Source organism: Leptosomus discolor, chromosome 2 (genome assembly GCF_034619465.1).
Source record: "Leptosomus discolor isolate bLepDis1 chromosome 2, bLepDis1.hap2, whole genome shotgun sequence".
In the NCBI taxonomy this organism is placed as follows: domain Eukaryota; kingdom Metazoa; phylum Chordata; class Aves; order Leptosomiformes; family Leptosomidae; genus Leptosomus; species Leptosomus discolor.
In genome coordinates this window covers 52,681,776-52,705,459 of record NC_141392.1, presented here as the reverse complement: position 1 = coordinate 52,705,459, position 23,684 = coordinate 52,681,776, and the positions used below count along the sequence as shown (strand labels likewise).

Sequence of the window (23,684 nt, the reverse complement as noted above, 5' to 3'; positions counted from 1 at the left end):
ATTTTTACAGTAATCTTCCATTCTAATTGGTTTTTGCTGGACTGCATACAAAGATAAAAGGGAAAGAAGAAAACATTAATCTGGGGAAAAAAAGTCAGGGTAGGCATCAACTAAAAATCATTGTATTTGGAAATTATCTAAAAATGTGCTTACACATGTTCTTCCCTAAGGGCGAGGATAATTTTGCTTCTGTCGAGCAAAGAATGGAGTTCTAGTGGTGAGTCATATGCTTTGAGTTAAGCATATGATTAAATACTTTGGGGGAATCAATAAGGCAACATGTGAAACTTTATCGTATTACTCAAGTATTGTGATCTTACTGCTGCTAGAGTTTTTACAGAAAGGTCAAAAGCTTAGCTTCTGATCTGGTGTAAATCTAATCCAATTTTAGTTCGCAGTTTACACCACTGCTTTCATAGGAGTTAATCTAGTTTAAAACTGTTCCTGAGATCAGTATTTAATTTCCTTGCAACTTTTTCTTTTAGTTTGTTGCTATTGGTTGTTTCATATAAAGTGGACATAGTTGTGTGTGGTTTTTGGAAGGGGGATGATCTAAATAAATGACAAAAATATACATGGGAGTAATTGCAAAAAGGAGAAATTTGTCTGTAACAGCCAGCTTATACCCTGGCTCAGTATCCAACTCCATTTAATGCAAAGGACACCTGAACTCAGTGGAATTCTGCTGGTTTGATTTTCACCCTATTTTAGGATTATTTATGATTTAGCCATTGCAGTTTTAATCTTACTTCCCCTCTCTTTTTGTTTCAGGTATTATTTTAAAGTCCAAGCAAAGAATCCCTTTGGTTATGGACCTGTTAGCTCTTCAGTCTCATTTATCACAGAATCTGGTATGCTTTGCTTTTTCTTTTAATCTCAAAACTGAATTCCTAACAACAGACATGGCAGGACAATGACTGAAACCAGCAGGGTAGTAATGGTGATTATCCTGAAGTTGCTGCTTTGAGCTTTTTTTTTAGGTTAATTATTTGTTTTCAGTAGAGCTAGGAAAATCGTATGCACTCCTAATGCCACTATGAAAATATAAGTGACATTGAAGTGAGCTTCAGGGGAACAGGAAGTTGAATTTAAAATACAAAAGACTACTAATATTCAACAATACAGAAGCAATGGGAAGTTTAATGTCTTTGATAGATTGACCAAACATTTAGTAAGTTAGCTTCCTAATTGTGAACAGCTGAACAGTTGGAAGCGGTTGTCTCTGGAAGAAATATAGGAAACAATTGTTCCATCAGACGGGCAAAGTTCTGTGTTCTTTTTTTTGACAAGGCATGCTGCTTTTTCACAGGGCTAATAGTGCATTCGAGACCAACACCCCCTTCTAAAAATAGTATGTTAAATGAGCTATTTTTACCTATTTCTTCTTTCTTCTTTCTTCTTTCTTCTTCCATTGAGCCAGAGGCCAGTGACTTCACTGAATAATAAAGGACAAATTTTTCAGTCTTTACTTGAGCAAAAGGTCTGTTGTCGCTTTCAAATTTTGCCCTTTTGACGAGGTTTATGCAGTCTCTGTCTTTGCTCATTTAACTTCACCCTGTAGTGCTCACTTCAGAAGCTCCATTAAGAACCATGAAAGTAGGTTTTCACAGAAGGGAGACAAAAATGCAAGATAAGTAAGTTGTCCTGCATTCAGGTTTTTTTTTTTTTTAAAGGAGTAAGAAGCTCAAGTATAAGTCCAAGTATAATATTTAATATTGGGCAAATATGGCAGTGTGCCCAGGTGGCCAAGGCGGCCAACAGCATCCTGGCCTGTATCAGAAATAGTGTGGCCAGCAGGAGTAGGGAGGTGATCGTGCCCCTGTACTCGGCACTGGTGAGGCCACACCTTGAATACCGGGTGCAGTTTCGGGCCCCTCACTGCAAGAAAAACATTGAGGTGCTGGAGTGTTTCCAGAGAAGGGCAATGAAGCTGGTGAGGGGCCTGGAGAACAGGTCTTATGAGGAGCAGCTGAGGGAACTGGGGTTGTTTAGTCTGGAAGAGGCTGAGGGGAGACCTTATGGCTCTCTACAGCTACCTGAGAGGATGCTGTAGTGGGGTGGGGGTCAGTCTCTTCTCCCAAGTAACAAGTGACAGGACAAGAGGAAATGGTCTCAAGTTGCACCAGAGGATGTTTAGGTTGGACATTAGGAAATAGTTCTTCACTGAAAGTGTTGTCAAGCATTGGAACAGGCTGCCCAGGGAACTGGTTGAGTCGCCGTCCCTGGAGGTATTTAAAAGACGCGTAGATGTGGTGCTTAGGGACATGATTTAGTGGTGGACTTTGCAGTGCTACATTTATGATTGGACTCAATGATCTTAAAGGTCTTTTCCAACCTAAACGATTCTCTGATTCTATGCTATATCTTGCAGGGAGTTTTGCTTATTAGCTGGCTGCCAGTATATGGTCCTGAATGCCTAGTTTTCCCATCCAAAATCAGCTACCTTGTGAGCTTTATTTAACAGGTTAAATCCACCAAATTTAAAGTTTTATTTGCAGCACTGATCTTTCATTTGTCATGTGGCCAAAGGTGGCTTTCCAGCTGGCATAAGTACAAAAGCAGTTCCTAAATGTAAAGCCAGAAGGTATAGTTACAGTGATGGAATAGGTCAGAAGAGATAGGAATTGCTAGTTCAGAGTGCTGTTCTAGTGCAACTGAAAGGTTTGAGCTGATGGAAGTATTCAGTAAAGAATGCTGTCATAAGATCAAGCAGCTTATTGAAAATGTTCAGTCTTACCCCTAGTAACACACTGAACAGAGCTGAAAACTGTTGTTCTCTTTCATCAAACTGTAAAAACTACCTGGAATTTTTCTTCCCCATCAGTAGACAAGCACCATGCATTTCCTTCAGGTATTTTGTGTACAATATGGGCTAGTTAAGAGATGGCAGAAACTGCAATGTAAAGAATACAAACAAGCCAATGTATTAGATCATGTAGTTTCATTATCCTTACTCCATACCAGTTCCATCCTTCTTTGTTTAAAAAAGAGAGTTTTTCAGGCAAGCAGAAGCTCTTGAGGTAGTGGACAGTGCTCCTTGCTCTACCCAAGGGGCTCCTGCAAAAATTCTGCCCCTATGACAAAAAGAATTAAAATGATAAATGTCACATATTTATGAATAGCACTAAACAACTGTGCTAAACATGATGGATGTCTGAGACTGAGATTTGCCTACAAGGAGTAGGTTACATTTTCCTTTGGAAGGTAGGCCTAGAGGTGTAAATTACACTATATATTCAGGAGCATACGGTGAAACTGTCCTCCTGCTCTGAGTACCTTCTGAGAAGAGGAACTGTTTCAAAGCTGGCTTTGAACTTTGGTGCTAATCTCAGTAGAGTTTTTATAGTATCAGAATAAATACACAATCCTGTGGCAAGTTTCATCAGCTGAGAAACACAGTGAAATAACAAACACTCGTTAGCTCTGCAAATTGACCAGGCATGTAAATCCCACATTCATAACGTAGCTAAAGGCAGTTACTCTGCAACTGACATTCTCTTGAGTGACACTGTATGTTTCATATTACAAAACAAGGTGTGGAACAAAATACTAAATTTTTTGTTTGTTTCATTCTTCTAGACAATCCCCTCCTCATTGTCAGACCACCTGGTAAGTCTTATTCTGCTGTTTCTTTCATGAAGTGTGTAAAACCTGTGCAAAACAGTTACAATATAGGTGTTAGAAGCATGTTAACACACAGTTTGAGTTACAGTTTTAAGCAGGAAACAGGTAATAATTCATTGTGCTAATTCACAGAACGTTTTCGGTCTTAGAATCCCTTATTCTGGTCTTTGAAAAGAAATCTTGTGAAGATATGTTAAAATAAGGACTTGATTTTTGTCCCATCTTTTGCCTGGTACAACAGCTTTAATTGCTTAGTAATAAGCAGTAAACTATATTGCTTCCATATCTGTGTCGCTCAGGTGCCTGAGCATAGCTTGAACTTAACATGCCCTTATTAAATATTAAAAAAAATCAAGGATTTGTTACTAACCTGAATGATATGCCACAAAGCTGTTGAGCTTGCTTTGCATTTCCAAATTTGCAATAAGCCAGTTCAGCCCCTAATCAGAAGAGCTGGTTTCCTGGTGCTGGGAATAACCTTGTTGACCCTACCTACACTGGTAGGATAATCCCAAGCAGCACATGCTCTTGGAATAGATGCAGGAAAAAAACCCTCATGGTTATTATGCTCTGTAAGCTTTCCTAAGAAGTTCTGGGGCTTTTTTACTACATTGTTCATGAAAACAATGTCCACTGTCTCCCTCCCTTCTATGCTTTATTATGCTTGTTAGTCTGTTTTTTCCGTGTCCTTTCAGATGTCTCTGATGATGCACAGATATTGCAGAGCACGCTATGTCTCTGGCAGTCAGTGTGGGAGGCCTCTGAGAGCAGTAGCCTTCCCATGTCCCCAGTCACCTTCAGGTTTTTCACTGTCAGTTATTTTGTGGGTCTGTTCGTGGAAAGGAGGAGTTGGAAGGTGATGGCTTTCACACTTGTAGTTTCTGCTTCAGCTGGACAAAGAGAAAATACTTTTGTGTCACTGAAGTAGTAGAGATTAGACCAAAGAGAGGTGGCAGAGCTCTGGGAACCTGTGGAAATGAAGAGCTTCTGAACATCCATCACAGCTCTTACAGCATATGCTAAGTTTATCCTTCAGGATTTTTGGAGGTGGGCAAAAGTGACGGACAAAAGCAGACTATTCACAGCAATAAAACTGCATTCAAGAAATAGGTAGTTTATTGTTTTATTCTGAAGAGAAAGCTATGGCCAAAATCCTGCAATCCTTTCACCATGTGACTAATTGCATAAAGTCAGTCCAGTTATGTTTGAGTCCATACTGGTGAAGTTTTGAGGATTGCTGATCAGTGATTGCATCTCACATGCAAGTGTTTGCAGGATTTGGTCAATGTGCCAAGTGAGAGGGAGGAAGAATGACTAACAGAAGAAACTTCCAATCTCATTTGTAAAACACCTCAAAATAGCACAGTAAAAAGAGGGCTTTGTGCTGTAGCTAGACAGAAAAATACTGATTATCACATTGGAAGCTTTTTGTGTAATTCTATATACATTACTACAACAGCAGTTTCTAAAGAAATTTTATTCTTTTGGTTAGTATAAAGCAAACATTTAGGTAAGCTGGTATGAATATTTCATCTTTTGCAATACAATTAAACAGTCTCCTCTGCAGCAGTGCTCTGGACAGACTTCCCCAGGAAAGGTCTCCCTTGTCTGTTATTGGAAACTCATCTGTTATGATGTAATCTGGGAAAACAAAACAAAGAAGTATGTTTCTGATTTGATCTTTTTAACCAAATAGCAAGAATAGACTTCACATCACAGGCTGTTACTCACTACAGAATTCTTCACATCTGTTCTTTAGCAAAAGGGTTAAGTTTTGAACTTAGTGTTAAATGCAAGTGACTGTATTTAGACAGTGTCACAGTCAGACCTAAGGTCGGGCTCTGTTGAGAAAAGAAACTGAGTGTCACTAGATAGAGAAGATGTCTTACGGAAAACAGTGAGACTGTTCACTTAAAACTGTGGTTCAGTACCTGAAATGATGGGGATTTTATCATTTTGACAGTTATTATCATCTAATGCTTAGAAGGGATTTAATAGAGTCCCTTGCTTTTTAATTTTTTTTAATAGTGTTTGTTATTGAAGTAGTATTTCTGGATATAGAAGTGTCATGCATTAATCTACTGCAGTGTCTCTTGTAAAACATATTATCAGATGTTAACCTCAGCAAAACTCAGACCGAAGTGCTGCCCTTACTGTGGAATTTATTTTCTTCAAGGTGGTGAGCCTATCTGGATCCCATTCACTTTTAAATATGACCCCACCTATTCAGACTGCAGTGGCAAGCAGTACGTGAAACGAACTTGGTACCGCAAGTTTGTAGGAGTGGTTCTTTGCAACTCCTTAAGGTACAAGATTTACCTCAGTGATGACCTGAAAGGTAGGCACCAAGACTGATTTCCTGATGTATGATTACTTGTCATTTCCATCTTCTTGCTTTCTTCACCTCATCTGTGAAAGAGTTGTGTGATAGCTATCTGGGAGTCCTTCTCTCAAGAAGGTCCACTGTGGTAGCTGAGCTGCCCTACTTTTGCGTTACACTCAATCCCTGGGCATTAGCTTTCAAGCAGAGCTCTTTAGACAGAGGACAGGAAAGCCTGTGTGTATTTGTATCCTGAGAAAGCAATGTGCTTTGTACTGTGAAAACGAAGCACTGCTCTCCCGACATCTCCTTGGGAAGTTCCACCTTTCTCCGTGGGCAGGTGAGCCCCAGGGACACACGATCAGACAGAGCAGTACACCCTAGAGATCCCCAGGGCAGATCAAAGTGGGGAACAGAGAAGGAAAGACTGGTATTACAGTGACTGTGTGAGCAGTATGCCTAAGAGTTAACAATAGCTCTTGTACAGTTGTGTTTGCTGAGAGATAATGGAGAAAACTTTCCACACTGTTGATCTGGGGTACTGGGGTTAGCTCAATGACTTTTTAGGTTATGCTGATGTGTTATTCTTATTGCAGTGCATTGGTATAATTTAAAGACAGTCTTTGAACATGCAATAAGAAACAAACAGGGTGGCAAGACCCACCCCGTCTGCTAGAGAAAGAGAGCTCCACAGTTTTTAGTTTTCACTTGAAACTGCAACTAAACTAGCAGTATTGACAGGTAGAGCAGTTTTTACTTTCTCATTATATATTGAAATGAGTGTTCCAGTTGAAATTCTCTCCACGTGTCACCTGTGACGCAGTGTCCATGGACCTGCAAAATGGGGATTATTCCTTACTGAGTTGTGACCCATTTCTCTTTTCCATATTTTCTCCTTCTGTACTGCGAAGGTAGTATTTTCCCTCTTTCCAGCCACTGTTTGTTCATTGGTAATACTGTGGGTTTTACTGTAATACTTCTCCTGCCTTCTCCCACATCTGTTTTCCTGGTGGTAAGGAGCATCCCAAACAAAAGTAATGCTAAGTCAAATAATCTGTCTGTATCACCCTTCAGACACCTTCTACAGCATTGGGGATAGCTGGGGAAGGGGTGAGGACCACTGCCAGTTTGTGGATTCACACCTGGATGGAAGAACAGGACCTCAGTCGTACGTCGAAGCCCTGCCCACCATCCGAGGTACAGCAACTGGGGAGTGTGGTGCTGGCTAGGTGCCTGTCATCCCATCTGTAGGATTAAGGGGTAGAGTGTGGAGCACGGAGTGAGGCTCTTTGCCCACAGCTGCTGGCAGCTCTCTGAGGAGTCCAGCTGATGCAGTAGCTGATGAGGTGATGTTGTCCTCAGGCCTAGCTGAACAGGTTATGAAAGTCCAAGAAGGACTTGTGGGTGTTGAGAGAGTGAGAAAGAAAGAGATGGACATGTAATGCAAATAATTTACAGGAACAAAATGCAAAAATAGAAAGAAATAAATTGTATAGGTCTATGAAACCCTTCTCGTATTTATAAGACCTGCCTCATTGAATCAAGCTGCAAAAACTTCCACATGCCACAAAGGACCAGCTACATCTTTGCAAATACGGCTTTTGTGAATGGTTTCTGACCAGTTCATTCAATGCAAAGCATATAGGAGTATGTCTAGTGACTTAAGGTTGAACTACAGGACTTTTATTGTGGATATCTCCCTCCGAGTACAAATTCTCACCTTGAAGGAGTTCTCTGAGTAAACTGCTCAGCTCACACAGCCAAGAGGGTGATGGCTTTCTTCACAAAATGATCCCAATGATGAAAGTCAACCAATCTCTTCAATAAGTCTATTGATTTAAATTATTCACTTGGCTTTAATGGTTTCCATGTTGAATTATTTCTTTGTATGCTTGTCATAGTGACATTACCAGGAAGAAACTGAAATAGTCACTGGTACTTATATATCACTGGGAAGTACTGCATTTCTCAGTTCAAAAGAGGGATGATTAATCCAGATGTGTATTACTAGGTCTAGGAGACAGAGATAGAGAGCACACAGAAATTATATTATTGGCACAAGACATGAGTGTTTCAGATGTTCCAGTGCACAAGCTATGTGGAGAAGAATGCTGCACCTCTCCTAATGCTTTAAGCAGTCACATTCTTTCTGCAGATGAAGAAAAAGGGGGAGAAAGGGCTTAACTCCATGATTTTACTGCATGAAATGATAACTTTTTGTTTTGTGAAAAGCTGATGTTTGTTGATAGTCTCTTGAGCCCTATGAGGTAATACGGTTTGATGGTATTTTTTGCCTCAGAGTCCTTATATTTAAACTGACTTACAAACTTCATAAACACAACTGAAATATAGCCACCTTTTGAAGTGAAATGCAGAAGCTCTGGCTGACCACAGCATTACACAATAGTTCAAGAGATTTTGAACAGTAAAACCAATCAAAACTACAAGAAATACAAAGGACCAGAATTAATTCGTTCAAGAAAGATCTAGGCCAAATACCAGGGCTAGCAAATACCCTTTTGTCTAAACTGCCTACCAGACAGCTTCTGAGTTTTCTTTTAGGCTGTGGGATTGACTCTCGCTGCATCTGTTACTTTTACTAAATTACTGTGTCTTCGTTTTGAAGTGCAAATGGGTGTTTTTCTCCTGACAGGGTATTACCGCCAGTACCGCCAGGAGCCAGTATCGTTTGGACGCATTGGACACACAACACCCTACTACTATGTGGGCTGGTATGAGTGTGGCGTGCCCATCCCGGGGAAATGGTAGCAGTCTGCTTTCCTGTCTTAGGCAGACCATGCTTTACAAATGATTTCTACCAGAGGACTGTGAGCAACTGATTCTGAAGAGAAAAAAAAAAAAAAAAAAAAAAAGGAGAAATGAGGCAAACAAGTGAAGACCAGCTGCTCAGGAAACCCTCATGAAGCCAAACATGCTCTCCCCTTTACCAGCCTAAATCTGTGGTGCTGCTTGATTTCTGCTTGGAAGCAGGGACAGGATCTAAGTTTCGTGTCCTACCTTCCTCCTCTGAGTCTTTAAGGCACGGAGAAGTGGTTGCGATGTGCGACCTGTGAAAAATAGAACTGTATTAGCCATGAAAATTTGGAAGTTTCTTATATCTTGCAGGAACGACCTAAGCATGCTGTGCTTGCTTAATGGGATGCTAAACTGTCCTTTGCTGCCCACTGGGGCTCCCCTATGCAATTGTGCCATGTAACTGGCCACCCACCAAAGGCAATAGATTCTCCTGAAGACTTACCCTGTGGGTTCATCCACTGCTGGACTAATCACACTAGGTCACAGTGTAAATTCACTTTGAGATATATGTATATCTATATCTATATAAATACAGTACTGTACATCTGCAGAAGTACTGCTTAGAGATGCTGAAATTTTCTTGTTCACTAGATAAATATGTTTGGAATTTTTATGTAAAAGGTGCTGTTAATTCTTTGAGATGTTGCTATGCACAATATATTAACCAAGGAAAGAGCTGTATTCTTCTTGTGAGTACTGTTGATCTAACGTTTGAATTATTGATCAAAGACCTGTGTCCCACTTCCTTGGCAGCCTTTGGACTGGATGTTCAATGGGAATCTACCCCTCTATTCGTGTTAGAGTGGCACTGTATGGTCCAACAAAAACACATATTCAGCAGTTTATCGGCATCTATTAAACTTCCTGTCCTTTACTATTTAAAAGTTTTAGTGCAACTTTTCTTCAATCCATTCTCATCTTATTTGATATGTTATTTATTCCTTCTCAGTATCTTTCATTTCACTCTGTGGAGGCATGAGATGAATAACTTGCAAATTAGAAACTGCTTTTAACTTATGTGCCCTCCAAAAAGAAGCCCAAGCCACCAATACAAGGGTCGTCTATCAGGAAACTCAGTTGACTGATCTGTCCTGGGGACAAGTTTGGATACACTTCCTTTAAAATACTACCGAAATCTCTCCCATTCAGACCAGAAAGCAAAAGCTGACATGGATGAAAGGTATAATGATGATTTTTTTTAGCAGGCATTTGGAAGCTTGCAATAACATAGGATTTTACTAGTCCTTCTGGGCAATCTAGCATTAATGGTTACTCAGTAATTGTCATTGTCTTGCCATTTCATGGTAACATCTCAACAGCCTTTGCTCATGTTAGTAAGACTCCCCCGTTCTGACAGCCTGGGAAAGTAGCAGCATACCTGGGGGATGGATCCAGTCTCTGGTCTATCTCTCACGCTCATTCCAGCTTACATGTAGTGTAGGTCTAATGTAATACCTTTTCAGTTGCTTCCTGTAGTTATTGTAAATTGTATAGGGACAAAGAAGGAACTAAAGTGATTAAAAGAGCATTTAATTTTTCATGGTGATTTGGGTTTTAATATTTTAATTGTTCTCACATACTTCTGCTTCAGTACAGTGCCAAATATATGGCCTTGAATTATAACTTTTTCCCTAATAAACCTATGATACATGGTTCCATTTCTATTTCATCCTTCATGGTCATCTGTGTCAAGTAAGCTGGCAAAGTGATAAATTGTTAGCTTTCAAAAAGTCTTCCTTGGGAGAGGAGTGGGTGTCAAACTTTTTCTAAGGGACTGGAAGCATGTGAGTGTGGTGTTCCCTTTCAAAGGTGGTTAGCAGCTAGCATGGAGTTACATAGCAGAAATCATGCCTGACCAGCCTGATGGTATTCTTTGTTGAGATGACTGGCTCTGTGCACAAGGGGAGAAAAGTGGATTTCATTAACTTTGGCTTTTGTAAGGCACTTGGCATGGTCTCCCACTGTGTGCTTGTAGCCAAACTGGTGGAATGTGGCTTGGATAGTTGGACTTGAAGGTGGACATAAAATTGTCTGCATCGTGAGGCTCAATGGGTTGTGATCAAAAATAGTCCAAATGGCAGCTGGTTGCAAGTGCCACCCTCAGGGGCCAGTACTGTGGCCAGTACTGTCTAATGACCTGAGTGATGGGATGTAGTGCATGGGTGGAGTGCACAGATAGAGTGCACCATCAGCAAGCTTGTGTCTGATACTAAACTGGGGAGCAGTTCATGTGCTGGAGGGCAGAGCTGCTCATCAGAGGGAGTTTTATGGGCTGGAGAAATGAGCTGTCAGGAACTCATGCAGTTCAATGAAGTGAAGTGACGAGTGCCACACATGGGATGGCATAGCCCCTTGCAGCACCTCACAGACTGGGGTGACTCTGCAGAGAGCAGCTTTGCAGGAGAGGACTTGGGGGTCCTTGTGAACAACAGATCAAATGTGAGCACTCCAGAGATCCATTCCAACCTAAATTATCTAGTGACTTTTTATGATTCTGGAGGAGACATGCAATAATAAAATGTATTCTTTTTCTTTTACTCAATCAAAGTCATGCCTTGGGCCAGAGCCCAGTCTTCAGCACATGTGAGTTGGACTTGTGCCACTGACTCTAAAGATCAGGGCCTGGTTTCATCAGTCATGATTTGACCTACTGCTGGCACCAGCTTGGACAATGCCATGTTCCTTCAGAGGCTCTGAGGGATGTTGCACCAATCCTGCCTTCTTGTCAGAGCGATCCTTGAGGGAACAGGATGGAGGAGAGGGAGGATCCCCACAGAAAGCAAATCCACACAGCTTGTGCCTGCATCGCCTCTGGTCCAAGTGTCTCTGGGGCAGAGGGATGCCAGGGCCCTGGCTGGTGGGGAATTGTACAGAGCTGGAAAAGAAAGGGAGAAAAACACAATGGGGGAAGGGGTGGAGAGGAAAAGACAGGCAAAGAAGTTGCTCAAGGCATTGTCTGGCCCTGGTCAGTTCCAGATGCTAATCTCTGATCACTGTACCATATTTTTGTGAGGATTGGGATTTCTGCCTCAAAGGCAGCAGGAACAATCACCAGCATGTGAGAAATGCCAAGGGCTTTTGGGGGCAGCCAAAGACCAGCATGTGGACCCGGGTTGTGAACAGAAGAGCTCTCTGCTGATGAAGGAAATGTTGGGCGTCACTTGGAAAGATAATTGAAAGCCTTTGTAGGAGGTAACCCAACCCACTGAACTATGTGAAATGCTCCTTGTGGTTCCTCCCTACAAGAAACGATACAGTTTTCTGTCCCCATGTCCTGTTTTCTCGCCAGGCGGATAGATGTTATTCACGTGAAGAGCTGCCTTCCTCTGGCAGAAGAGAGTAAGGTAAATGCAGAAGGGAATGAGGTCAACGCTGCGGCAGCCTGGCTCTGCTTCCCAAGGCGAAGCTGGCATCCATGGATGTCTAAAAAATCCCGCCCCTGGAAAGCTGCCAGTCTGCTTGAGGGCCCTTAGCTGGTAACATTTGAAAACAAAGCGGTGCCTTGTACTGCTGCTCCCTTTCTCATCATGCTTCTGTGTCACATAAAGCAGGACGCGCTCCTGCAGGCCTTATGCCACACTGCTATGCCAGATGCATTACTACAGTCAGTGAAAAGCACAGCCGTGGTGGGAATGAGCACCTGGAGCAGAATAACACCAGAATTGTAGCTGAGTGTGATAATCATGATGTCAACATTGGAAAGTCAAGTGTCCAAGGCAACAGCCCGAGGGCCAGGTCCTTGGGTGCTAACGGTTGCCGTAACTCCTCAGTGCCAGCTGTGTTACTCGGCTCCAAACACAAACTGACCAGCAGAAGAGCTGGAGGAACCTCCACATGGCATACGCCGAGTAGGCACATACTTGCAGCAATGAGGGTCAGCCACAGACAAAGCTCCATTAGCTTCAGTGGGCTCGGTGATGTACTTCTCTCTTCAGCACAGGTGAGCCTGCATGTGGAGTACCATTGGCCCTCCAGTACAAGGCAAACTGGAGTGGATCAAGGATAGGGTGACCACAATGGTGAGGGGACTGGTGCACAGGATGTACAAAGAGAGACTGAGCGCTGGGTTTCTTCAGCCTTGGGGAGGGAAGGCTTGGCTGGCAGTAGTGGATCTGATTGATACCTTCAATGGCCTAACGGGATTGTAAAGAAGATGAAACCACACTTTTCTGAGACACACACAGTGAAAGGATGAAGGGCAATGGACACAAACTGCAACATGGGGAATTTCAATGAAGTATTAGGAAAATGTTTTTGTCATGAGGTGATCAAGCACAGGGACACCATCCCTGAAGGTGCTCATAACTGGCCTGGAGAGGGCCATGAGAAACCTCATCTAGCTTTGATGTGGGCCTTGCTTTGAGCAGTGTGTTGGACCTGACTTCCAAAGGTTCTTTCCAACCTGAAGAAGCATACAAGTCTATGAATAAAATCAACAACTGCATCGTGCAGCCAGACAAATCCAGAACCAAAATTTCACAGACGCAAAGTGCAAACTCTGGGAAATTTTCACAGTGGATTTATTTATTGGACAAAAATGATCATAGACTCACAGAAAGGCTGAGGTGTGAAGGGACCTCTGAGGATCATTTAGTCCAATCCCCTCTGCTAAACGCAGGGTCAGCTACAGCAGGTTATTCAGGACCATGTCCTCTCGTGTTTTAGGTATCTCTGAGGGTGAAAAACTCCACAGTCTCTCTCAGCAACCTGGGCCAGTGTTTAACTACCATCCCACCATAAAAAAATATGTTTCTCTTGTTTAAATGGGATTTCTTGTATTTCAGTTTGTGCCCGTTGACTTCTGTCCTGTCACTGGATACCACTGAGAATAGCCTGGCTCTATCTTCTTTTACTCACCACGTCAAGGATAAGATCCCACTGAGCCTTCTCTTCTCCAGGCTGAAAAGTCCCAGCTGTCTCAGCCTTTCCTTGTATCAGAGATGCTCCAGTCCCTTTGTCATCTTCATGGCCCTTACTTGGACTCTTTCCATTATGTCCATATCTCTCTTGTACTGGAGAGCCTTGAGCTGAACACAGTATGCCAGGTATGGCCTCACCAGTGCTGAATAAAGGGGAAGGATCACCTTTTTGGAAATAAACATGTTCATTTTTTAAAAAATGCCTTTTTTTTTTTTTTTTTTCTAAGTGGAAGTTGTAAGCTGGCTCCCAAATAAATCATGATCATTTTTGAGGAAGTGAGGGAGGCTGTGAGGGCAAGCGAGGGAAGGCGTGTAGTCTCCTAGACTCCCATGAAGATTTTCTGACCTTGGTTTCTTGCTGTGAGTAGTTCCTGCACATGCTTTCCAAATGTGACTTGTGCAAGCTCACAGCCGTGTCTGGGGATCAGGTCACACATGAGCATTGACGATACCCTCATGTTTATGCAAAAAGCCTCTAGGTGGCAGGAGATGCTGTTTGGCCAGGCCTTGCAGCAGGCCCGTACAGCAGGGGATGAGTGGCAGGAGTGCAGATGGCATTGCACACACATAGCGAGAAAATTGTTTTAATGAGAGCGCAGTTTTGGTTCAGGAGCAGCAAAGTCCGGTCCCAGGTCTTAGAGAGAATCTCTAAGAAGGAGTCCATCCCTCACAAGGCAAAACTTGAAAGATTATAAGTAGAAACAGACAAAGTGCAAATACACAATGTGCTCCTGCTGTGCTTTCTCAGGAGATACTTTTCCTAAAATTGCAGGCACTGTGATTCTCCCCAGAGAACTGTGGGCAGCAAGAACCAGTTTGTCTTGCAGAAGCAGTAAAACCATTACAGACTATTTCCAAGCGGCTGTCAAGCTCTTCTTGAATGTAATTGCAATAGTGTTTCTGCCCACCTAATTGCTTTCCACACTTCATCCTTCTGAAAGTCTGTTCTGTGAGCTGCAGGTCTTCTTAATCTGTTGAAAACATGAGCTGTGTTTATTTAAACTGCTGATAAAATCCCCATAAGCTTTTGTTGGTTCTTCGTCATTACCCTTTATTTTTTTCTCCTCATTGACCTTCTCCCTTCTGTAATTGGAGGTTCTTTCTTGGAGCTCAGTGAAGCACTGACTGTGTCCTGAAAGTATGGTCTAAGGTATTTCCCAAAAATGCTTCACAACGGAGCACTCAGAGGTTGGTGTTCCTCCCTGGCACCCATGGGCATGATCTGTCTTGTCCCACTCAATGTCTTCTAGCAGATGTTTTACCTGCCTTGCCCACACATAAATAGAGGAGATGCTAATGCCACAACTCTGTAAGTCCCCCCAAAAACACCCAGTAGCAGCATTTCCCCCTTCCCTATGGTCAGCAGCATCATGAGGGAATTAAATGGAGAGCATGAAAGACAGGAGAGGGCCTGGGATTGAATCTTCTCCACTCCTCCAGCTCACCCAGCATCTCTGCCTTCATGCTGGCTCCTGTCTTTCCTGGCCCAGGCTGCAAAAATTCTCCTGTATGAGCCCTTGTTTTGCTGCCCATGAGTGTCCCTATAGAGCAGGAGCGCTGGCTTCACATCTCTTGCTTGGGGCAAGCTCATGGGCTGGACTCAGGCACTAGGAAGTCACCTCCTTCCCCCAGGCTACATGCGCCTTCACACTGGGTGGTGAGGATAATTTTGGCCAGCCTTGGAAGGTCAGTATTCATACTTCAGCTGTGGAGAGGAGGGAAGGGGCTGCTTCAAAAGGTTCCTCAGAGTATACTGACTGCCCTGCTTTTTGGTTCAGGCAAAGAACCTTGAGAAAGGCAGAGACCAACTGCAGAGCTGCACTGCTCATCTCGCCAGACCTCCCTGGGCAGATGCCAGGAGTCCCGTCCCCTGGAGAAGAGCAGAGTGAGAGCCCAAACTTGTGTGACATGGTGACCCATACAGGCAGAGCTACCTAAAGGCATGAGCGTACAGATGAGAGGCTGCAAAGAGCAGATACACTATGTATTTTTTTGTTCTCTAATGAAACAGCAGAGGCACAAGTAGAAATACAAGTCAGCTGAGGTCGTGTTTAGTTTAAGCTGCTAATCAGCAGCGAACAAACGAGAGCAAATGGTTCCAAGTTGCAAATATGTTACTATTTCCTCTCCCTGAATGTGGGAAAAGAACAAGACCTACAAAATGAATAGTATTGTCAACACCAGCTTTGTGCAGCTTAACCTAAACAGAACAGAGAAGTAACTAACCAGAATGAGGACATGTCCATTAATTTCAAGTTGCACTATGGGTTATTATTACCTCTGCTGTTCCTTTTTGGTACTGTCCTGCTCTGAATGTTTACCTTTCAAAACTGCACATTGATAAGCTTGTCCACTGTACCGCGTCACTGTGGGCTCCTGCACAGAGCATCCATGGTCATGCTTCAGGCTATTGGCTCTTCTGCCAAGTATTCTACTCATCCTCAGCCTGCACAGGCTCAAAACTGATCTTTCTGACAAGCACAGCATGACTTCCAAGGTGATGGGGAATCTTCTGGTGGGAACTCTGGTGATTCCCGGTTTTCCCACCTGCTTTTTGCACAGAAATGGTTTAGGTTAGGTCGGAGCTTCTTATAGCTGACCAGCAATTTCCCGGTTGCCTTTACTGCTGCAGCTCTCATTTTACATTTTAAGGTACTATACTGGATTCTCAGCTCTCCTGCTAGAAATATGCTTTATATCTTTTGTTCCAAAGAAAAATCTGCTTTGGTTTCTTCCTTTTGAAATTTTCTTCTGAAAATTATTCTGGAAACATGTGTGCTGAGAAATCTCCTTTTTTTCTTCAAAAATCCAAAGATTCAGAAACAAGAAAAAACATGTTTCTCAGAGTAACTGAAATGCCATTTATTCATACAGTTAGTGAATTCTTGTATGTATGTGGAGTACATTACAATATTGTGTACATCAATCAATATATCACATCACATTTGATTAACCTGTACTGAAAGCAGGATTGCTTCACAGAGCCATCACACAAAATATAGAGGCAAAAAGCTTTATAGGGATGGTTTGAGTTGCATCTAATGAGAAAAATGTATGGTGCTGAAGTATATAGCAGATGTACAACACATGGTACTATATAGTAAATTCTTAGTGAGTTTTAGTGATACACTGATGTTTCTAAGAAGTGAATTAATTAGGTATTAGAAGAGTTATGATGCTTACACATTTTGCCCAAGACTGAGTTTGTGTCCCAGGACAGAGTGAGGGCATGGGCTTGCTGTCGTGCTGAAGACCTGCCATAACACACTTCTGCAGACTTCGCAAGGTTATTGAACCCACTTTAGAATCCCAGAAGCAGGAGGAAAAATGTCCTTCTTAGACAAGGGAAAGATACACTAACTGACACCAGTGGGAGAGTGACCTAGTGCATGTGAAACCTGCACGCAAGTTGCAAGAACTTGGAAAATCCTGAAAGCATTTGGAAATCTTTCACTGGACTCCTGCTGTGACACTCTCAAGAGGCTGCACAATGTCCCTTGCTACTGTCAGTGACCCCAAACAGCTTGGGGTCGGTTCAGTTAAGTGATCAAAATGTGATGCACTTCTTGTGATCCTTCAAACTTCTGACGTTCCCAGGCCTTGGCTTCCTTTGCAAAAAGGGAAGGCTGAATCATAGTCTGCCAATACAAGCATGTTTGGTTCAGGGATCTTTACTCTGTCATCAGCAAAAGCAAGCTGCTGAAGACAGGTGTCTAGGTTGAGGGGTGTTCTATCATCCTGGTGCCTAATGGCAGTTTTCCCTTCTTGCCATCCAAATTTTCATTTGTACAAACATTCTATGCACCCAAGGGGTCATAGCTCCAAAGAAGAGCTTCAGGCTTGTGAAAAACATCTGCTTGAAATAATCGTGTAATGTGTCAGTTGGGAGGTAAAAATATTGTGATGTGGGTTAATCTCTGCAGCATATAGAATATTGAGATTTTTTTATAGCTGTTGTGTAAAACAAGTGAGATACTGCCTAATTTGCCTCTCTCCGTTCAAGGCTTTATTTGTTGGCTCTGTTACTGTGAAGGGGAGCGTGCTTCTACATGGTGTGCAATCATTTTTCTGTAGCTTTCAGCTGCTGTCAGCAGCATCAAACACAACATATTGGTTTTCCAAATAGAAAAGAAGGCAGGAATCTCTATGATAGCCAGTTGTCCTCCGGGTTTTTGCTGACTTTGCCATGTGTCCCTCATTCATCCCTTTATGATGATAATATATGTCTTTGGCATGCAACTGAACCTGAGGTCTTCTTATGTTCAACACCTGGCATTTCATTCAATAGCAGTACACTAAACAAAGGCTGCTTTGGTCCTCTTGGATCTTACCCTGCCAAGGAATAATGGGAAAGGAGATTGCAAGAGTGTCAATGGAACCATCTCTGAGGGTTTTCCTGTTTAAGAGAATCCCCTAATAAATATTATCCTTGTCTTAATGTTGCTTTATGCAATTACAGAAGTATAAAAGGGAATCTGGAATCCCCACTGACTTCTGATGCTTCACAGGGCTGGACTCAAATATCTTGGGGATGTCTCAGAAGGGATCAAAATCTGACCAAGTTTGGTTGAAACCCAAAATCTGGATTTCTCCAAGTTTCGCTGCTCCTGGGAGACTTGCGCATTGTTTAGGAAGCTCAGTTATAGGGAAAGCTCCTCGGTATGGGCCTTGTTTTCAAACTTGTGTCTTTTCCACCACCTTTTGTTTCTGTTGTCACTGAGCCTGAAAAACTTTGTAAAAATCCACTTTGGTACAGGATCCACACATTTTGCACACATGAGTCTGTAGTCCTTTTTCAAGACCTCAACTAACAGCTACAGGTTAACCTCAGCTACAGGTTCCTCCATCATTTGGATACCCAGGGTGTGGGTTAGACAGTTGCTTACAGCTGCAAGGAAACAGGCTGGACGCCTGATTAATCCCCACCTCCTTCCCTAGATTGCAGTAGAAAACTTCTCAGTCCTTCAAAATGCAAAATCTGCCTTCTGAAAGCTGAGGTTTCCTACAAAAAAATGGCATTAATTAGCAGTAGTTGGTTGCCTCAGTACTGGGTTGGGGACAAGTTATGGTTTCACGTCAGTTGTCAGCCTCAGGAGAAGAACATTTAATGATCTTGAATTTGAATTGCTATATAAAATTGGACAACTAACTGTTTACAGATGCAATAAACTAAATGCTTGTGTTTGGGCTCACATTGCAGTTTCTGCCTCCATGTGCTGCCAGGAGGGCAGAGCAGCTGTGACAATATACTCATGTGATGTGTCAGCAGAGATGTCTCTGTTGTGCTTCACGCTTATTACTTTTAAGGTTGGAAGTGACTATAGAAAACTTAGTATTTTAGAAAGAGTGACAGTGGCATGTAAGGGCTTGTTTGCTATTTCCCTCATTCCTGGCTGATTCTAGGAGTCTGTTCTAATTGCACAGCAAGTGCAGCTTTCTTTACATGCATATTATCTCTGTCTTTCCATATTTTATCATCAATGTTTATGTGGCTACTGTTATGTTGCTTTGTGTTTTATGATGTTGAACTGGGAAGTGGTTCTCCTCCAAGATCTAAATAGATCTAATTGGAAATAATACATGCCAGAACAAGCAGACGTGGTTTGACAAAGGCAGTCAGATCCCAGTTGAATTGCAATTCTTCCACTTAGGTAAGAAATGGGGATTTTAATATCTGGAATGACCACAGAGGAGCCAACAGAATAGCGCCAGGTTTACATTTGGCTCCCTTGCTGTGTGGATGCTCCGGTTGTTGTCTGTGTCGGCATGGACAGCTTAACCCACTCCTGAACTCCAGAAAGCATCTCAAGGAATGGTGCATCCACATCTGAACATGTCTTGCTTGCTTAGACTTGTCTTCCAGAGCTTTCAGCTTTTTATGTAGAGGCCACACTCAGACATATGTATTTGCTTATCCAGTTTGCCTCTCTGAAACTAGCAGAAGCTAGGCAGCTGTAGAGGGGCTGGAAGCCAGCTATAGAAGAGATTTTGCTGTTTCTGAAAACAGTCAATGTCAGTCAAATGCTTTTTTCAAGGTCATATGATGAACACTTCATATGAACTAGCTACAAGGGAAACTCCATATAATAAATGTCAGCACTGTTACCAACATTCAATATTTTGCTCTTGCAAATGGTCTTTAAAACAAACTGCACTGTACTTCCAGAGTTTCTGAACAAACAGGCTCAGACAGTAAGTAATTATAAATGTAGAGTTGCAGGAGAAGGAAATGGAGGGTAGAAGTGAATTCTCATCCTCTGGAAAAATAAAAGGGGCAAAAAATAAAGTAAGAAAGAAGGCTAATGTGAGTGTTCAAAGAGACCTTTTGCAGGTCTGCCATCAACAGAGAAGGAGGGATGTGGGCTAGGACAGTGCTGGGGTTGTATCACAGGGAGATGTGGGAGTTAGTTACCTGAGACCATGGGGCTTTGCTTTACTGTAACCTCTCTGTGTTCCTGGCACAAGGTAAAAGAGCTGCCAAGACCTTCACCAGAACTTTGCTTTCAGGAGCCAGAGTGTTTCTTTCTCAGTTCCTAGCATAGATGGTAGTAAGAGAGGTGAAGGCATATCATAGGTATGGGTAAGACATGTCCCCATATGAGAAATGGTTGAAAGCAAGGAGATTTGATGGCCAATAAAATTGAGACAAACCCATAGCAGACTGCAGCTGTCCCAGGAGAGACCTGGAGATGAGAAGAGCCCAGCAGAGCCCAAGGATAGGATGGTTAAAATTCCCTTCCCCTTCTCTGGAGGTTGGTGTGAAAGAAGAGTAGCAGAAAACTTGGCATTCAGTGTGTGGGAAGCTGACTTGTATGTAAATGGGAGGCAGAAGAGTTAATTGCTGAGTAGGAGGGAGGCAGAACTTCACACTGGGAGGTTTTACTTATTTTATGGGTCTTGCTCTGGGCTGTAGAGCTTTTATGGGTCTCTGAGGAAACATCTGAGCTTGCTAAAAGTTCTGCTAAGCTGGAAAAAGGACAAAAGTAGTGAGCTGCAGATAAGAAAAAATGCTTAACTCAATTTATATTTACCCTTTTTGTAATCCACACATTATTCATATGACAATATTTGCTCTTCACCCCCCCTGCACCCCCCACCAATAAAGCTTTTGAAGAACTAAAGTGTCAGAACATTTTTTTTTTCTAAAAAACACTGCAAAGGTCCCTAGAAATCTTTAACTGAAAAAAGAAAAGTTACATTCCTAAGCCCTGCCATTTCCAGGATGTTGGGGGCATGGACAGAAATCCCTCAAGAAATGAAAAGTCATCAGCTTGGTTTGGGGTTTCAGCGGTTTCACTGTTTGGCCTGTGCTGAGAAAGCATTCCAAAACACACAGCTCCTGCTAAAGCCACTGCCAGAGCGCTGCTCCCTCACCCATGTTTTAAAGTCTTCTCAAATATATGAAGCAGAAGAAAGAGTGGAGAGTGGAAAGCCCAAAGACCTAACAGAGCCAGAACATTTCTGAGGTGCGTACCTACATGTTGCATCCAGACCATGGCTGGCCAGGATGAGTTTGTGTCTGTTCTGTACTGCCAGTATGACACAGACTGGTATGGGGCAGCTCTAACCCTGTGCTTTTCAAGCACAATCACTTCCCTTTGCTATTGAGACATCCTGTTCCAGGTCCAGGTCTCCCTTGCCTCCTGGAAGCCACATAGTGGCAAGCAGTTTCTACAACTGTAGCTCATTTTCCACTTTATAAATACAATGCAGAAATTAGAATGTCAATGAAATGTAAACCCACATTAAGTACTCTGTTTGGCCCTTTGAGATACTGTAACAAGCCCTTTAGAGCTTCATGGGGTGCAGCGACTACCAGCAGAGCCCCAGCACCCCCGTCTCTATTAAGTCTCACTGTGGCGACCAAAGACAGGATCTGAGTTCAGCATCTTCTGATAAGGCAATGCTGAGCAACCTGAAAACTTTTGAAATACGTTTCCTTCAGAACAGGAGTTGAGGAATATTTTTCCTTGCTGAGAGCCAAATAGGCCCAAGCGCTTTGGCAGGCGAGGTCCCTTAACGATACCCAGTAATGTAATAACATGAGCATGGAGGGAAGTCAGATGGCTGAGGACCATAAGAACAACATCACAGGTCATAGCTGTTCCCTGACCAATCCCTGGTCACCCATGCCCTCCTTCACAAATTAGACCAGAAGAGACTGCTGTCGTTGTTCCTCTAGTGATCAATACTATCCCTGCTTCCCAGCATCATATAGACCAGGCTAATTTTAAAAGCTTAGTCTATAAAGTATTTTCTGATATGTAATTATATTAAATTAACAGGGGAACAAAAGCCTTTTGTGAACAGAAGGCAACATTTTATTAAGTCTGTAACTATTTGCTGGCCCAAAGTTTGTGTTACTCTGCACTCAGGTCTGTGTCAGAAGACTTCATTCCCATGGGGAGAGAAGGCATGTATCATGAAAGTGTCAGATGAGAAATATCTGCAAAAGGAGCAACAAAACCACTGATGTATGTGATGTACGTATGGGCCATTTATCAACTACGGGCACGTGATCAGACACAAATGGCGCATGGTACTGTCCGCTGAAGCTTACATGGAGCTGCACAGACGTAAAACTGGTGTAGACACAGAGCTGGACACTGTTTGCTTATTTACCCAGCTCATGAGAGGAACAGCAGAAGCAGCTGGCTTTTCATAATCATTAATTAATTATCCAGCCTAATTCATAATGACTCCCCAAAACAATAGTAACAACAAAAGGAGTGCTAATAAAGGTTTTGCTGCTGTACCTGAGATGGGCATTGCCTCAGCGTACAGGCACTGCACAGATGTGGAATGAAGGACTCCACCTGTGTCCAAGCCTTTAGCAATGTGCCTGTCTGTCAGCCTGTTGGTCTGTCAGTCCAATGACAGAATGCACTCTGTCCTCAACCTGCTTTGGACTGCACAGCATCTCTGGGCAGCCTGTTCGCCTCCCAAACTGTCCTCACGGTGAAAAAGCTCCACCTTATATCCAAACTGAACCTCTATTATTTCACCTTACGCCCATTGTCTCTCATCCTCCCACAGTGCACCACTGTGAAGAACCTGGCTCCATCCTCGATGGAGGGTGCCTTCCCCGCAGGTACCAGGGGCTGCTGTCAGGTCTCATCAAAACCATCTCTTCTCCAGGCTGAGCAGGCACAGCTCCCTCAGTCTCTCCTCACAAGGCAAGTGTTTCAGCCATGGCCATGCTTGTGGCCCTCTGCTGAAATTTCTCCAGTTCGTTTATGTCTTCTTAGTATTGAGGCACCCAAAAATGGACACAATATTCTGGGTGTGGTCTACCAAGTGCTGAGTAGAAGGAGCAGTCACTTCCCTTCATCTGCTGGCTGTGCTTCTGCTCATGCAGCCCTGAGAGCTGCTGGCCTTCTCTGCTGCCTTTGGACAGAAAGGACAGAGAGATCAGTCCTAACTTTGCTCACACTTAAATTAGTCACTAATTTTAGCTTGGTGGACCTGAGAGCAGAATTTGGACCAAACTAAATAGCTTTCAGCCCGTCATGAGCTGAGGAGGAGAGCAACAGAGGGATGCGAAAACAATTAAAAAAATAACTAAAATACATTGAACCACAAAACCCAATGAATTTTTAAACTGCTAACTACTAAAACGTCAAGGGATGAAAGTAGAGGAAACTGCTTTTATCTGATCTACACAGCTAAATCCAACTCCCAGCCACACACTAAGACCTCACTGGGCAGGTATCTCCTCCCACCTAGCATCAGACCAAGGTCCATGGTCCTCTCAGCTGAATTTTTAACTGCTCATACGTTTTCCTACACCGTATGACTAACGCACACAACACCAGCCTTGAATTTGCTGAGGCTTAAAGGACCTGTACCACCCCTCTAGGTTTCCTCGAAAGTACTGCCTTGTGGGGCCCCCATGTTCCCTCACTAGTGGGTCATGTCCCCAGATGCATGACTGTGCAGAGTCCCTGGTCATACTGGAGCTGTAGCCAATATTGCAAAACATGAAACTGAGGTGGAAATTCAGA

General features: G+C 42.9%; 1 protein-coding gene across 1 annotated transcript in view; it reads left to right on the top strand.

The window, feature by feature from the left end:
- Positions 1-8,713, top strand: part of FNDC1 (fibronectin type III domain containing 1) — a 45,077-nt gene extending 36,364 nt beyond the window's left edge. The window contains exons 17-21 of the mRNA XM_086460411.1: positions 772-851; positions 3,580-3,609; positions 5,801-5,962; positions 7,019-7,141; positions 8,598-8,713. Coding sequence (XP_086316537.1) covers positions 772-851; positions 3,580-3,609; positions 5,801-5,962; positions 7,019-7,141; positions 8,598-8,713 — 511 coding nt within the window. The remainder of the gene's footprint in view (positions 1-771; positions 852-3,579; positions 3,610-5,800; positions 5,963-7,018; positions 7,142-8,597) is intronic.
- Positions 8,714-23,684: the final 14,971 nt, after the last annotated feature.